General features: G+C 38.3%; 4 protein-coding genes across 4 annotated transcripts; 2 read left to right on the forward strand and 2 right to left on the reverse strand.

Moving 5' to 3' along the window:
- The first annotated feature begins 104 nt into the window (after positions 1-104).
- On the forward strand, positions 105-811 carry LOC108817673 (outer envelope protein 61-like). The gene is made up of 2 exons (XM_018590433.2): positions 105-386; positions 464-811. Exons 1-2 carry the CDS (start codon positions 243-245, stop codon positions 683-685), a joined length of 366 nt encoding a protein of 121 aa, XP_018445935.1. The 5' UTR covers positions 105-242; the 3' UTR covers positions 686-811.
- Positions 812-1,368: 557 nt separating this feature from the next.
- LOC108842390 (E3 ubiquitin-protein ligase RHF2A) lies at positions 1,369-3,732 on the forward strand. The gene is made up of 9 exons (XM_057002523.1): positions 1,369-1,611; positions 1,800-1,937; positions 2,024-2,070; positions 2,143-2,205; positions 2,302-2,410; positions 2,498-2,829; positions 2,906-3,001; positions 3,088-3,447; positions 3,524-3,732. Exons 1-8 carry the CDS (start codon positions 1,606-1,608, stop codon positions 3,410-3,412), a joined length of 1,116 nt encoding a protein of 371 aa, XP_056858503.1. The 5' UTR covers positions 1,369-1,605; the 3' UTR covers positions 3,413-3,447; positions 3,524-3,732.
- A 193-nt stretch (positions 3,733-3,925) lies between these two features.
- Positions 3,926-11,004, reverse strand: LOC108842389 (replication factor C subunit 1). The gene is made up of 23 exons (XM_018615286.2): positions 10,848-11,004; positions 10,662-10,708; positions 10,397-10,525; positions 9,690-10,169; positions 9,538-9,605; positions 9,383-9,458; positions 9,247-9,308; positions 9,014-9,159; positions 8,697-8,845; positions 8,431-8,619; positions 8,218-8,339; positions 7,916-8,123; positions 7,485-7,538; positions 6,832-7,001; positions 6,583-6,673; positions 6,268-6,443; positions 5,942-5,981; positions 5,494-5,618; positions 5,231-5,303; positions 5,015-5,107; positions 4,677-4,923; positions 4,461-4,517; positions 3,926-4,282 (listed from the first exon to the last, which is right to left on the reverse strand). The coding sequence occupies exons 2-23, from the start codon at positions 10,662-10,664 to the stop codon at positions 4,131-4,133; spliced, it is 2,910 nt and encodes a 969-aa protein (XP_018470788.2). The 5' UTR covers positions 10,665-10,708; positions 10,848-11,004; the 3' UTR covers positions 3,926-4,130.
- A 2,834-nt stretch (positions 11,005-13,838) lies between these two features.
- On the reverse strand, positions 13,839-15,979 carry LOC108842998 (chaperone protein dnaJ 3). Its single transcript, XM_018616071.2, has 6 exons — positions 15,700-15,979; positions 15,299-15,476; positions 15,086-15,224; positions 14,731-15,007; positions 14,456-14,654; positions 13,839-14,373 (listed from the first exon to the last, which is right to left on the reverse strand). Exons 1-6 carry the CDS (start codon positions 15,850-15,852, stop codon positions 14,045-14,047), a joined length of 1,275 nt encoding a protein of 424 aa, XP_018471573.1. The 5' UTR covers positions 15,853-15,979; the 3' UTR covers positions 13,839-14,044.
- Between the last annotated feature and the right edge of the window lie 21 nt (positions 15,980-16,000).

The following is a 16,000-nucleotide window of genomic DNA, read 5'->3' on the forward strand; positions in this document are numbered from 1 at the left end:
TTTTATATATAAACGGGTACGGGTTCCGCCCGTTTAAATAAAGCCCGTCAAGCCCGCGGGCTTCGAGCCCGTTTAAACATCCCTATTCCGAGGTATGCTTTTTCTTTTATTTATCTTCTTTTTGATTGTTCATGTGATTGTGATATGATGACATTGGCTTATTATATTTTTCCTATTTAGGACTCATACATGTGACTGTACATGTTCATATCTTGTAGTTTCTCTGTGTGTTATTTTTTTAGATGTTCACGTCTATGATTAAGAACATGAACCCGGAGATGATGGCTAGCATGAGCGAACAGTTCGGAATGAAGCTGTCTCAAGAAGATGCGGCAAAAGCTCAAGAAGCCATGGCTTCTCTTTCACCCGAAGCTTTGGAGAAAATGGTACGCACTCGGTTTAGGGAAATATTGCACAACTGACTGTATAAGTTAAATCTCATTTGTAACTGTTGTGTGTGCAGATGCGATGGGAGGACCGGGCTCAAACCGGGATAGAGAAAGCGAAGAAAGCAAAGAAGTGGTTGCTAGGGAAAGGCGGGTTGATCTTTGCAGTATGTATGCTCATTTTAGCTATGATCCTTCATCGTCTAGGCTATATATTGGAAGGTAAAAGGAAACAACAAAGGTCTCTTCACACTTATGTCAAGAGTCGGAGAGATCAGTCTTTGTTTGTAGAACTGTAACATCGACTCACTTACCAACGTTTTTTTTTTCTTCTTTTTTAACCTCTTTTTTTTTTGTCTAATCTTCCACCTTCTGTAGTGTTTTTAAAGCTTTCCAAATGTTAAAAGGAAAACGTTATTTTCCTCTTTCGAGATTTATGTGATTTATAAACTCACGAAATCAACCCTAGTGCTGCTTAATTATTCAAGTATCATCCTGGAAAGACAAAAGACAAGAACCGGAAACTATATTTCATAAGAGAAGAAGAATAAAATATCAGCTAGCCAGCAAAATTAACACTATTTTTTTTTTTTTGAAACTGGCTTTCTTAAATAAAAAGAAAATTAACACTATTGCTACTGATATTTATAAATATGAATTAGATTTGATCTTTTATAAAAGTTTTAACCCACTTTTGTCTAAATATCTTTCCACCTTGAGTATTATTGTTAATATTTAGAGAGAACAATATTTTGATTTCATATATTTGTTACCTTTTGTATAACATAATGATTCTCTCTGCTCGAACCTTTATCGACCAAGAAGAGTGAAGAAACAAAATGTCCAGATGAAGTGTAAACTCAAAAAAGTACATTTTATAAAGAGAAGAAGGAAGAAGTACAGACACGTGTCATAATCTGGGACCCATTTGTTGTCTTTCCGTTTAATGGCTTGAATTAAATTTAAACCGAAAAGGAAAAGGAAAAAAAAAAGAAGGGGTCGTGAGTCAATAGAGACAACGCGCAGAGACAAGAGAAGAAAAGAAAGAGTCTTTTGTCTTTCCATATAATCTTCTTCCCTCTCCTTTATTTCTCATCCATTATCTTCGTGGTGAATCTAGGGTTTTTGTTTTCTCTCCCAACCCTCCCCTAGATTACATTCCTTCCATCGTCTTCCTCCTCCTTTATTATCCCTTACTTAGCTCATCATCGCCGTTTCAATGGAGGTTATATCTTTGTTTTCTTTTTCTTTGTTTTGTGCCATTGATTTGAGACAACGATGAGTCTGCTTGTTATATTATATGTTCATGTTTTTTTACTTTTTTTATGTTATGCTTAAAATTGGTGTTGAATTGTGCTCAAATTGCATTTGCTGAAAAAAGTCTTTGGTTGGTGTCTGACAATTAAATTACAGGGAGCGGGAGAGGAAACGACGTCGTCTGAAGGGCATTTGACATCGGCAGCAGCTTTTGTTCAAGGGGGAATCCAAGATCCTTGTGATGATGCTTGTAGCATTTGTCTTGAAGTCTTCTGCGAATCCGATCCATCAACTGTATGTCGTCGTCTCAAAAACTAAAAATTTATTACTTTTGTGACACATTAATTGATTACCATTTTGTTTTTTTAATCTAAACGCAGTTGACAAGTTGCAAGCATGAGTATCATCTTCAATGCATCCTTGAGTGGTAAGCACTCTCCAACCTTTGCATCCTTGTTTGTTTGAGCTTTTATCAGATCATGTGGAATCTGTGTTTCAGGTGTCAGAGGAGTTCACAGTGCCCAATGTGTTGGCAATCAATTAGTCTCAAAGACCCCACTAGGTTCTTTTTTCTCTCCTTGTAATTACATTTTTTTATATTTTTGATGGAGGTTGTTGTTTCAGTTATGTGTGTGTGTTTTTTTCTCTGTATCACCAGTCAGGAATTGCTTGAAGCTGTTGTACAGGAGAGGAGTTTCCGCTCTAATCCACCTAGAAACGCCACCATATTTCGTCATCCTACTCTTGGTGATTTTGAACTACAAAATGTATGTGTGACTCATTTTGAGTTTGATTATAATTGAATAGAGAGCTCCCATCTTTTTTTTTATCACAACATTTTATTTAAAATGCAGCTCCCAGTGGGGGTGGATAACGCAGAGATTGAAGAACGGATCATTCAGCACTTGGCTGCTATGGGCCGAGCAAGACATGGGGTGAGAAGGGAAGGTCACCGAACCAGGTCATCATCTCAAGGTCATCCACAGTTCAGAGTGTTCTCTCCACATCCCAGTGTTCCACCTCCTCCTCCTCCAATGCCTTCCTCTCCTTCACATAGAGACGAGCGTGACACAGTAACAAACCTTCCTCTCTCTTCTCAGAATACTCTAGGGGAAGGTTCTCTTCATTCAAACATGCAGCCACCAACTTCTTCTCTTCCCCGCCAGGTTTCTCCTACAAACAACAGGTCTATACTTGAACTCTTGCCCCTTTTATTGTCTGTTAAGTTACACGCAGCCTTACTTTGTTTCACCAATACACAGGTCTCTTAATCAATCTGATCAAGATAGAGCTGGACCATCCGAGCTCCAATCATTTTCAGAGTCTCTAAAGTCTAGACTAAGCGCTGTCTCAACGAGGTATCACATTTCTATCTAGCTACCCTTTGGTTTGTATATGATTTTCTTTTGTACCAAACCTAAGTGATTCCTTATGCACAATGTAGATACAAAGAATCAATATCAAAGAACACAAGGAGCTGGAAAGATAGATTCTTTTCACGCAACACGTCCATAGCAGATATTGGGTCTGAGGTTAAAAGAGAGGTCAGTGCGGGGATCGCCACTGTGTCCCGCTTGATTGAACGTTTAGAAACGAGAGAAAACAGTGGTATACCTGGTACGGAGTCTGTATCATCAAACGGCTCAGGAAACAACACTCCTGATGAATCAGACAATGAGCGTAATAGAAGATCAGAAGCTGGTGATGAACATTCTTCGAATGAAAGAGGTGTTAATGGAACATGTGCGGCTGCATCTGGTTCTAGCTAATAAAAACAAGTGCCAGCAACTTGTTGGCGGCAAAGGTATACTGGTTTAGCTTTGGCTTATCAAGTGGTTGTTCCTCATCATCTAAGATCTTGTTTTTTCCTTTCTTTTCAGAGACGAGAAGATGTTTTTATTGTGAATCTATGCTATATATATAATAATATACGAGTTGGAAGTTCAGAGGTGTGGGAGCATTAGGGTGAGTTTCTGGTTCTTAACAAAAAAAAAAAAGATTATTTATGACAAATAGTAGGATTTGCTTCAGAGATAAGTTCCTTATGTGTTGTTATTTTTGTCAATAAAAGTAAAAAAAAAACTTAAAAGTGTTGTTGTGCGTTGGTCCTGCTGCTTATGATTAATAGTGCACATTACAGTGATCAGTGTCTCCTACCCTAAGAGAGAGAGAGAGGGTTGATCTTGCGATCAAAATGAGCTCTTAGTTTACATCCTGCTACGTACAATCACTTGAGGGTTATGTGTTTTCTTGTACTAGTTTATTTCGCAATTCAGTTAAAAGAGTAAAGCCTTGTCCGTTCGATACAAACTAAAATCCGCCCTAAAACTCCAGAGACAGCATACGTTTCATTTGTCAATCCAGGAAAAACCAAAAAGAAAAACAAAGCGAGAGAAGGCTGTTATATCCAAACATGAACATTCGAGGAAGAGAGACGTTTCTTGATAAAACTGCGTGAAATCCGAAACGATTTTGGCTTTTTTTTTCTCATCTCTTTCTCTTGGCACCAGCGCCTCGTCCTGTAGCCTTCTTCTCAGCAGCAGGAGCATCTGCTGCTTTGCCTCTCCCTCTGCCTTTACCAGCTGCCTTTCTTGTACCTGAGCTTCCTGCTCCTTTCAAATCCACTTCAACTTGGATCCCTGCACATCCCCAATTTATATATCTCGTTAAAAATGATGCTCTCAACAAAATCCCTCCCGCAAAAAGAGATGTGGAGTAAAGATTCTGGCAAAGTCCAGAGCCAACCCTGGATATGTTTTTACGCTGACTTTTCTAAAGGAAAACACACAACTGATCAAAAGAAGTAACAAGACCGACCTCTGGCATTCAGACTTTTTAGATTTGACTCCAGCTTTTCTCCATTAGTTGCCTCTTCTGGAATAATCAAAACCAAAACAGAGAAACATCCAGTCAGGATTACATCTGGTCAAGTAGTTCCTAAACCCCATTAGATTTTACCTAAAGTGATTTTTTTTTGTATCCTGAGAGACAGTAATTGATACGATAATAGTTCACAAAGATGTACAGTAGTACCTGAGTCTTCAGCGTCTGATTCGTTTTCTTCTTCATTTTCTGCTAACGGCTCGCCATCTTCATCTCCCAAACTTTCAACATTTGGTTCAAGCATTGCAGCTATTCGCTTCTTTGGCGCTTTTTTTAGCCCCGGAAGCTGCACCATGTCAGCAGCACGTACCATTCTGGTTTTACTCGTCTCCTTGTATTTTTTAGTCAAAGCTGTTTTCACTGCAGGTGGGACACCCTCTAATGGATTTGCACGTCCCTGATTCGTACAAAATTGCAATCCATTATTAGAGATTTATTGTCGCAGCTGTGGCAGTGATGTCCCGTGAAAAAAAGGTAATCGTGTATACCTTAAACTTCGCCAACTCCATAATAGTATCATAGTCCTCCTGGCTTATAGAGTAGGAGTTCATGAATTCAACAACTTCTGAAACAGCTTCATCCTGAGTTATAAATTTTCACATATAACATAGAATACTCATCATGTTAATTAACCTTGTTTTCGATATTACAAAACAAGTGTATAATGCGTTAATGAACAAAAAACAAATGTTAATTAGTCAAACCTTCGGCAGTGTCTGGAGTGGACTTGTTAAGCGGTTCAAGAGAAGGGGTAGATAATCAACACGAAGAGTCTCCCTGTGGTCAATATTGACAGCAGTCACAAAGTGGGAATAAGAAACATAACATTGATAAAAAGAAAGGAGGGAGGTAAAAAAGTTGACTCTTAACACACGTATTAAATATGAAAAGAAATCGCCAAGGAAAGGAAAGTTTGCACTAGCGGAAAGAGATAACTAATAAAGCTAACTGTATATGTGGGAACAACCTTCCAGAGCTGGATTCACGGGAAGCAAGGACATGAACATGCAGATCCTCCAGCAACCTTGTATTTTTTCCCGCCGTTGAATTCTTGCCAAGCCACCCACCAAATCTATTGAAATTACGTTCTCCCTGCATTCGATAATTGCGTCCACAACTATGCAGTGTTAATATTTATCATATTCTAGGCAGTTTCAGAGCTACGAAAACGGAGAAACAGGCTCGTACTATAACCATATCCATACATAATAGCAACCATGCCTCAAGTCTTACAGCCTAGGAAGGATCTCATGTTACGAAACTCTAATTTCGAGTCAACAACTTATAAGCAAAATAATTGCATTATGTGGAATATGGATATGCATCATAAAAAAAAGGAGGTAAACTAAATGATAGCAGAATTTTCCAGGTTGCATCTATATGGTGTGTAATGAACTTCACTAGAAAACCATTACCTGCTCTAGCACATCTCTTGATCCATGCATCAGCGAAGCTCTAGTCAAACAAAACAAGTATACGTTAGTTCTCGAGTATTAGAAAACACAACGTATTCTTTGATCCCTGGAATTCTACACCAGAGAGATATTCGTAACAGAAGTCGCACAGCATATACACATACATGGCAACATAAGAGGAATTGTAGGTTTAAGAAAGTATAGAAACAAAATAAATACACTAGGGGGGTAGGGAAGGGGTCGGCAACCCAAAGTTCATGTAAGAAAAAAAAACAGCTATTTTGGGAAAGGATCAATCTTATCCACAATAACTGGAAGCAACTTACGGGAGAATAGAAGATGCGACACAGGAGGATAGAGAGAGTTGCCATTGCCTATGTCTACGAATCTGCACGTTGATAATATCTCCATCTGCAATAGATTCAGCAGCACGGGCAAGCAACTCCATTCGTTTAGCCTCATCTTTGCCGGCTGAACTTGGCCTATAATTGACATAGTTTTCCTGCCAGAAAGAAATAAAATAAAAAATGTCTTCAAATGTAAAGATAAATCAGGTACAGATTTCCAAGTTCGACACACTCTCATGTGGGAAGCTGTTGAAGAAATCATAAACAATCTTTCAAGTATCCAAAAGTACAGACCTGTACAATAAGGGGAACCAAATCAAAATCGCTCATGCTTAGGTCAATCCGTTCATCCATTCTCAGCTTCCCACCATTATAACCAAACAACCTGAAAGGGAATCAGTACCAGTTATGCTAAGGTCAATCCGTTCATTCATTCTCAGCTTCACACCATTATAACTTCAGACAATTAAGCAAATGCCATACACTAAAAGATACACTATTATGTGCATTGATAAACTAAATTAATATGACATGAGATATTACTTGTCAACAGCTGTGAAAGGTGAAATATCTTCATCCTTTGCACTGCTTAGCAGGCGCTGCCTGATATCATCGTACTTGATGACTGACATGGACAGGCTCATATATTGGAGCTGATTCAGGGCCAACCGTATGTCACCATTCACTCTCTCAGCGAGTTCCTCCAAGGCAATCTGACAAAAAGGAAAATTTTATGATTTGCAGGGGGAGGAACTGGTAGCACAAAACGCCCACCACCAAAATGCTTATGAGATTAAGCAGAAAAACATGAAGCATTAGTATACAGGACGAGTGGACGGACACAGCTAACACAGGAATCAAATTCTATTCTTAAACGTTTATGCTATTACAACTGGCATCCGATTTCCCAGGGACTTGAACTACAGAAAACAGAATTAAAGAGATCAAGTAATACAACGGTAAGCTTTAAAAGTAAAAGAGTAATGAGAGTGTTTGCCCTTAACCTTGCCTGACACATGTACTTTACTCCAAATCTAATACTTCTATTCTCATTCATTTAAAACAGTAAAGGAGTATGACATGACAACGATTTTTCGCACACACAAAATTCGAAGCAGATTTATGGTTATGAGGAACTGGCTAGCATTGACTGACAGAAGCTAGTTTAAGTAAAAACGTTAAGTACCGCATCTTACATCATTAACATCAAGGCCTTCTGCTCTCGCAACATGTGCCAGCCTTTTCGCCATCTGTAATGAGAAGACAAGTTAGTTTCATAAGAAAACAGACATTTCTTATGATAAAATAGAGTATGATCACCATCCAGATCCTCAATGCAGCTAAAGAATTTATTAAGTTTCTCTTTGATACAGCGCAAGATCACTAAGGAGGTACAAAACTTGAGGTATTTTCACAATTTCCCTGTCTTCTAAGTATAAACAGGGCACTTCTTGTCGACTATTTGATTGGTAAAAAATAGAAAAGAAGATAACCAAGAGCACTAGAACTGATAATGGTACAAAACAAACATGCCAAAGAAACCACCAAAGGTCCAGTGCATGGAAGACTGTGCATTAAATATCATAATAAAATGCAGAAAGCACAAATACAATCATCTTAATCCAACCTGCTGTTTCGTGGGCTTCCGGTAGTTGAGGGCCAGACAGTAGTTTACTAAACTCTTCAATTTCTGACTGTATCGGTCATTACAAATGCAGATGATAGGAATCTTTGATATTTTAATGCTAGCAATGAGGTCCGCAACACCGCCTCTGTCACCTGCAGACATTCCATCTACTTCATCCATGATTAGAACAGTCTTCGGGTGCTTTGACCTGAAGATAAGATCTTCCAACAAGTCAGGGAAAAATACAAGCATCTACGACTAGTTACCAGCACTGATAGGAATAAAAACAAACAAAAACATACTTATCAATGTTAGAAGCTATGGCTTCGTTATTGACAAGTTCTTTTACAGAATTTGCATTGCTCCCACCAATTCCTTTGGCAATATTCGAGTTGGCCTTTCCCCGACTGTCACTAGCATTAACCTAAATAGAAAGTGCAAAGTATATCTTTCAAGCAAGGAATGTACACGAAAATAACCAATTAGCCAATGAACTGAAACAAATATGAACTCACCTCAACTGCCTGGAAACCAAGCATCTGACTAACCAACTTGGCTGATGTTGTTTTTCCAACACCAGGTGTTCCGCTCAAAAGTACAGCCTTCTTGGCACTAGCATCATTTAATTTCTTCCCCTTTCCTTTACCTCCAGTACCCCCAAATTGTTCATGCCAATGGGACAGCCAGTTGTGAAGCTGAGTAACCTGCAATCAATTTGACAAAAGATTCATCATTTTCATGTCACTGAACAAAAGCATCATAAAGTAATCTCGACACATACCAATGACTGATTCCCAACAATCTCATTTGGAACCTTCGGTCTGTACTTTTCCGTCCATGGCAAGGAAGACTGGATAATTTTCTTTTTTCCCTTTGCCGGGGAAGATGGTGGGGGAACCTTATTGGGCGAAGGTTTTGCTAAAGGTTTGCCTAGAAATGATTGTGATCACTATTAATTGCAGGATCATGAGAAGAAATGGTAACAGAGTAAACTGCTGAAGCATCTATTGCAACCAAAGGAGCAATTTCTGGAAACAGATTAGTAAACATACGACAAAGATACCCAAAATGCATGCTCTATACCAGCACAGTTCATACCTCTTTTCTCTTCTTTCTGAGGACTTATCTTCGGCTGTGCACTGACTTTTTCGGTGCCTTTGTCTGTTTTTTCAGGTAGAGACTTTTTAACGGGTTTAGAGGAACGGACCATGTCAAATAGGCCATCTTCTGTAAGGAACTTAGTGCTGAACAAAATATACAAGTCAGAATGCTTGAGGACAAAAAAACAATCTCAAAATTTACTGTAATTATATGCATCAGTGGGCACGCACCCCAGCTCTTTAGCTTTTTCAGATTTCTTTCCGCCGATGTCTTCATCACACAAAAGGTAAGTCTGCAAACAAGGATTTTAGTTCTACGCCATTACCTCCAATCCGAAAAAAGCATATATAAGGCGTGAAGACATACCGTTTTCTTGCTAACAGAGCCTGTAACACGACCACCATGTCGCTTTATCAGATCTTCTGCTTCTTCTCTTTCTAAACTGCAATATCAAGAATGTATAAGAAACTGTAATGAAAAACAAACTTGGGAAAGGTGAGAAGTATGAAACAATGAAATACCTGTCAAGTGTTCCACTAATTACAAATGTCAATCCGGCTAAGCAATCAGGGCTGCCTTCAGGAACTTCCTGAAAATAGAGAAAGGTCAGTATAACATGAAGACCCCAGGACAGTCAATTATGATAATACATTCGATCAAGTAACGTACAGACCTTTTCTCCTTTATGAGGCGGGTCTTTCCTTTCACCAAAGTTCATAAACCCACCTCGCCCTCTACCTCCACCTCCTCTTCCACCAGTTGAGGCCCCTGATGCAGCTCTACCGCCACGGCCTCTTCCGCCTGATTTAACAGGAGTATCCTTCTCTGGGGCATCTTCACCACCATCATCATCCTCGTCATTATCAACAGTTTTACTTGCGATTCCTCTCCCTGACCCAGTCTTTAGTTTTTTGCTGGGAGTGCTATCACGAGTCTTCCTCGCACTAGGCACCTCGAAATCATCATCGTCGTCATCATCATCAACCTTGATAGCCTTCCTTGGACGGGGCTTAACTAAATCATCTGAATCAGTCTTGAGTTTCCTCTTGGCAGGAAGTTCTTCCACCCCTTTCTCCTCTTTAGCTTTTGCTTTATCTTTAGCAAAATACTTGCTCGTCTTTTTCCGAGCAGCAGTCTCCAGGTCTTCACCAGCCTGTCAATCAGCTCCAAGTGTTAAACAGAACGCCAGTAAACAAAGCCAAATATATCTATGATTCTAAGAGCAACTAACTAGCATAATCATGTCGCCTAAAACTCACTCTCAATGACTCTGAAAAACAAGTACATACAAAATATACATACAATACGTGTTTCCAACCCTCACAGAATGCAATGAAGATACACACACCGTGATATACAGATAGAGCAAGAAAATCTCACCTGCTCTGATTTTACTGGTGCGATCTCCGTAGGATTCGTCACAGGAGCACCTGCCTTGGAAGACGTGGGTTTTGGAGCATTCCCATTGCCCTTCTCATGGGCTTTCATAAACCACTTCCTTATATCCGACTGCAATTTTTCCAAAGTACAATTAGATTACATAATCAAGTATTAAAAAAAATTATCAGAGCCACGATCTTTCTGGAGAATAATCAAAAACAATTTATAATTGAAGAGGAAGAGTTTAACCAAAATTTCAACTCACCATTAGCCCGTCTCGAGAATCCGACTACCGAAAAAAAGAGCACAATGCTGCAGGAAACCAAAGATTAGTAACTCGAAGCATGCATAAACCCTAGTAACATTCAAAATCAAAAGAATCTAGCAATGGTGGATTCTAAATCTAGGGCTACGAAAACAGGAAAAGAAGAAGAGAAAACGAAATCGAAACCTTGCTTCTTCTTCTCCTCCTCCTCCGGTGGTTACGAGCGATTTAGGCGAAAGACGAAGAAACGGTCGCCGTGAGTGCTAATGGGCACACCTTTTCTTATGCAGAGTGAAAAGAGAATGTTTTACTGGGGAAGTTTTGATTAGTCCCTCGAATTCCCAAATACGTGTGAATTTAGCTGTCAAGTTTAGGATTCTAACATTTAAACCCAATGGACTCGACGGGCCTTCGAACCGGTTGAACCGCAACCGGAATATCAGTCCCAACCGGTTTAAGCTAAAACCCTGGGAATTTAATCTTCTCAAGAAAACCCCACTAATAAACGATAGTCGATAGATGAAATGAAACCAAATCGAACCGATATTCAAAAAAAAGCTGGATAGTACACATTTATTGGGCCTTCGGCATTCGGTTTGGGTTCTGGACCCATCAAATTCTAAACATTTATACATAATTAGTATTTAATTTTTTTGTTTGGATTTATAATGAAAATGTTTGTAAATTACATTTATTTTTTTTATTCGTAGTATAGGTCTAAGTTGATTCGGTTATTTATACTAGGTGTTTTGTCCGCATTTGCGGATTTAATAAATTTACAAAATTTATAAATAGATATACTATTATGAGCAATTCAAAAATCATTAGAATAAATTATTTTTATGTTTTTGAAATAGTTGATTAAATATTAAACATTTAATATATGATAAAAATATTTTAATAAAATATATTTTATTACATAAAATAAATTTGAAAACATTCGTATATACATAAAACTAGTAATTTATATTTATTTTTAAAATATTATGATGTAAAATACTGTTAGATAACATAATATAGAACTTTTTAGATAATGATGATTATTAAATTAATGAAACACATTTTTAATTATATATTAATATATTTAATCTAGTTGTTTATTAAATGTAATAAAGACTTTAAACGCTCTAAACTTTTAACCTGAAAATTAAAAAAATCATTTTAAAAATATATACATTTTTGAATTCTTCACGAACTATTTTCAGAAATTATCACAATTAATGATTTTTATTGTGTTAAAAAATTGTCTTAAATATATATATGATTCATTCTATCTTATGTGATATAATATATATACTAAAATAAAATCAGTTTAATATTACTAAAGCAAATATAATATAAAAATATATAATATTTTAATTTTACTAAAATAAATATAATATAAATTTAATTATAATATTAATGTTAGAATTTTTTTAATTACTCTCAAGATAATGATAATGATAAATTATTAGGTAAATCTCTAAAATTATTTACTAAAATTAATAATTGAAATTATTGAAAATATTGAAAAAAAAAACAAAAACTATGGAGAAATTGACACATAAACCAAATTACTTCATAAATAATAGTATAGAAGATCGAAAAACTCAAAGTATCTGAAATCTATTGAAATTTAGTTGAAATATTTCATAATTATCTAAAATTTTCAAAATAATCAAAATAAAATATTAATTGTTGAAATTTAAAAAAAACCTTTAAATTTGACATTTAAAATTTATATTGCTTGAGAATATTATAAAATAATAATAATATTGCAAATAAAAATATTACCAAAATTTAAATTAAAAAGTATAATCAGGACTTGTATTGTAGTGGTGATTAACTTGAGAAAAAAAAAACTCAATACGGTAAAACCATTAGAATTCGAATCCTCACCACTAAAGATTTAAAATTTCAGCATAGTTGACGGAAAATCAAACGGAAGATCAAAACGTAACTAGTATGGACCACTTGGTTTTTATCAAGTGAGTTGATTCTTTTCTGTTCAAGTTGTTGTAGTATAGGAATTATAAACTTAACTAGATTCTTATAAATTTTCGGTTCGTGTAGGTTCTCATTACGATTTTCGGTCCGGATGGCAATGCCACACACTCGTACAGTCCATCACAAGAATAACCGTTTATAAACGCAATGCCTCCTATAAACGGTTATTCTTGTGATGGACTGTACGAGTGTGTGGCATTGCCTCCTGTTTGATAAAAAAAAAAAACGCAATGCCTCCTATCACAGCAGTAAAGACCAACTTCTAAAAGGAAATCAAAATCTCATAAAAACACAATGTGTTTAAGTAAATATCAGAACCATGAGAATGTCCCACCAGGTTACTGCCCCCTAGAGTCGAACCCATGATCTCTGGTCCCGCCCTGAAACCTCCTAGCTCTCTCTCTCCATGTGCTTCGACCATTGGAGAGATGGTGCATCCGCCACAGCAGCTGGATCTTGAGCATTGCCAATGTAACCCTGGGATGACCAGATGGCATTAGGTAGCCGCTGTAGGCCGGAGTGTTTGGATGGTACTTATCCATCATCCATGTGGTTTGCTGCTTGTATTTGTTGCTATAGAGCTTCTGATTCTTTCCTCATGATCTCTTCTCTTTTACCTGTGTGCCGTGCTCTCAGTGCAGCTAAACAGAATGATAAGAGATAAAACCTTAAACTTCAGACGCACTTGATTCAAATCTGTAATAGAGCTGCCTCTCATCTCTTTTTTTTTTTTTTTTTTTTTTTTTTTTTTGCTGCCTCTCATCTCTATAACATGTCTCACACTAAAAAAAGCTAATATAGATGGATATAATACACAGAAATTGTTAAAGTTACCAATACTTGTGAGCAGTAATACCATAGCCTATGACTATGAGAATGAAGAAGACTATGACTATGAGAATGAAGAAGCAGATATCCGTATTCAGATGATGATCCACTAACAGTGGTTATATGTATACAGTACAAGATCTACAGGAGAAGATCGATGTCACATCGTAAACAGTAGCTCTTGATCGTGAATTCTATTTTGGTGTTGAACGGTCGAAACTGAGATGACTAATGGGCCCATCTCAGACGATTTTAACAGATGTAATAACAGCTTATAGAGTAGTAACATCGTACAAAACATCATCCGCTACACAACTTAAGATATAAAGCATTTTCCATAACTAAGTCGACACATCCAAACTATAACTTCAAACAACACGAACTAGATCCATTAAATTCTTGGCGGTAAGGACAAGATCTCGACAACTAGTAAAAGTTTATTCTGAAAAAAGAAAACAAAAACAAAAAACAAAAGATCTTGACCAGCATTTTGAATAAGGACACGAGTTTCTTGCCACAGAACCGGCAAAAGTCTATTAAAAAAAATCGCGACCAGCATTTTGGATATCTCACTGCTGGGCACATTGCACGCGCTGAGCACCGCCTGGACCTTCTTCATCATCATCGTCATCATCATAAGCCTCTCTCTGAGCACGAGCCTTCTTTCTCATCTCATCCTCCATGTCCACATCGTGCAGCGTCGTCTCTTCGCACTCGTCTATCTCCATGTCGCTCAGAGTCGCCTTCGCTGGCCTCGGCAAAACCGCTTCAATGGCCTTTGTCTGGTTCGGGCCCAGCGAGTCTGGGAACTCTACGGTGAAGTGGATGTACAGCTTACCCTTCATGAAGGGCCTTTGGTGTATCGGCATTCCCTCGTCGCTTATCGCCCTGTATGAATCTACCAACAAACCAAAATAAACACAACACTGTAAGAACGAGAGAGGCTGGTGTAAATAGCAATGAGAGGGATGGATACGTACCTGGCTTCACAACCTCTCCAGGATGCGATTTGATGAGAAGCTGTCTTGTGTCCAAGTGAGTCAAGACGAACTGGAACCCACAGAGGGCTTCGGTTAGAGACAGGGTGTGCTCCACGAAGAGGTCATCTCCCTTTCTCTTGAAGGTTGAGTGCTCCTTCTGCTGAATGACGAACACTATATCTCCAGTGACCGTATCAGGCTGTTTTCAAAAAGAGTAACAAAGTCAATACACGGATAATACAATGATCGAAAGGAGTGTAATCATAATCACTAACCGCTTCATCTGCTTGTCCTCTGAAAGTGATCTTCTGACTGTGCTGCATTCCCTTCTCCACAGCTACTTCAAGCACCTTCTTCTCGGAGACAACCTTCTCTCCTTTGCACTGTGGACACCTATCACGATCGTTGATGGTCTCACCAGTTCCCTTGCAGTCATGGCAAGGATGCTGCATCTGCTGAATCATCCCAGGTCCAATCTGCCTGATCGACACCTTCATTCCCGATCCCTGGCATCCACCGCACGTCATCGAAGCTCCAGACTTCGAACCCTTTCTGCCATCATAAAAACCAAATCAACGTCAGTTAAACAACTCTTTCTTTCATAAAGTATATATCTCAAGAAGTACGAACCCGTTACACTTTGAGCACAAAGCCTTCCTAGAGAGCGAAAGCTTCTTCGTTGTTCCGAGATAAAGATCCTCTAGAGAAACCTTCAGAGGGTGAACAACATCTTCACCACGCCTCTGCCTCCTTCCACGGCTACTACCACCTAATCAAAATCCAAACCTTTTAAATCATCTATTCAAAAAGGCGAAACCATTTGTGAGATGAGAGAGACTAAACCTCCGAAAGGGTGTCCACCACCACCACCACCAAAGAAGGAGGAGAAGATATCAAAGGGGTCGTGACCACCGCCTCCACCGCCCATTCCTTCCTTGAGCGCGTCCTCACCATACTGATCGTAGATCTCACGCTTCTCTGGATCGCTTAGAACTTCATAAGCCTGAGCTAGCTCCTTGAACTGCACAGAGTGCCATGTAAAAAAAAGTATAACTTCACCAGTTGATGACCTAAAGCTCTTAACTTTCAGATCGAATCAGACATACGAAGATCCAATCGATCGGAAAATCGAATTCAAATTATTGGAGGAATTAAAAAAACAAACTAGATTTCGCCAGACCGACACGAACTGAATTACAGACAATCTGTGTAATAAAATTAAAGGGATCGAAGGATTCACAGACCTTCTCGGGATCTCCACCCTTGTCGGGATGGTTTTTGATGGCGGCTTTCTTGTAAGCCTTTTTGAGATCTTCAGGTGAGGCGGTCTTGGGAACGCCGAGGATCTCGTAGAACTTGGTGTTGTCGCTCTTACTCGAAGGTCCTCTTCTGAACATCTTTCTCCGTTTTTAAGAAAACCCTAAAAACAGAGAGGAGAGATGTAGAGAGAGAGAGATGAGAGTTTGTTGTGGCTGCTCTTCGAAGACTTTGCTTAAGGTCTTGTGGAGCGGAACACTCTAGATCTTTTTTATATCTTTTTCTTTT

Source organism: Raphanus sativus, chromosome 2, assembly GCF_000801105.2.
Source record: "Raphanus sativus cultivar WK10039 chromosome 2, ASM80110v3, whole genome shotgun sequence".
Classification (NCBI taxonomy): Eukaryota; Viridiplantae; Streptophyta; class Magnoliopsida; order Brassicales; family Brassicaceae; genus Raphanus; species Raphanus sativus.

Bases quoted from the DNA above. Each gene is read 5' to 3' on its own strand.
- LOC108817673 (XM_018590433.2), top strand. From the start codon at position 243: ATGTTCACGTCTATGATTAAGAACATGAACCCGGAGATGATGGCTAGC. The intron at 387-463 runs GTACGCACTCGG...TTGTGTGTGCAG, and splicing joins CCGAAGCTTTGGAGAAAATG to ATGCGATGGGAGGACCGGGC.
- LOC108842390 (XM_057002523.1), top strand. The intron at 2,206-2,301 runs GTTCTTTTTTCT...CTGTATCACCAG, and splicing joins AGTCTCAAAGACCCCACTAG to TCAGGAATTGCTTGAAGCTG. The intron at 3,002-3,087 runs GTATCACATTTC...TGCACAATGTAG, and splicing joins CTAAGCGCTGTCTCAACGAG to ATACAAAGAATCAATATCAA.
- LOC108842998 (XM_018616071.2), bottom strand. From the start codon at position 15,852: ATGTTCAGAAGAGGACCTTCGAGTAAGAGCGACAACACCAAGTTCTAC. The intron at 15,477-15,699 runs GTCTGTGAATCC...CACTCTGTGCAG, and splicing joins AGGGTGGAGATCCCGAGAAG to TTCAAGGAGCTAGCTCAGGC. The intron at 15,225-15,298 runs GTTTAGTCTCTC...GATTTTGATTAG, and splicing joins TGGTGGACACCCTTTCGGAG to GTGGTAGTAGCCGTGGAAGG.
- LOC108842389 (XM_018615286.2), bottom strand. The intron at 8,620-8,696 runs GTATGTGTCGAG...AATTGATTGCAG, and splicing joins TTGTTGGGAATCAGTCATTG to GTTACTCAGCTTCACAACTG. The intron at 8,340-8,430 runs GTGAGTTCATAT...CTTTCTATTTAG, and splicing joins TTGGTTTCCAGGCAGTTGAG to GTTAATGCTAGTGACAGTCG.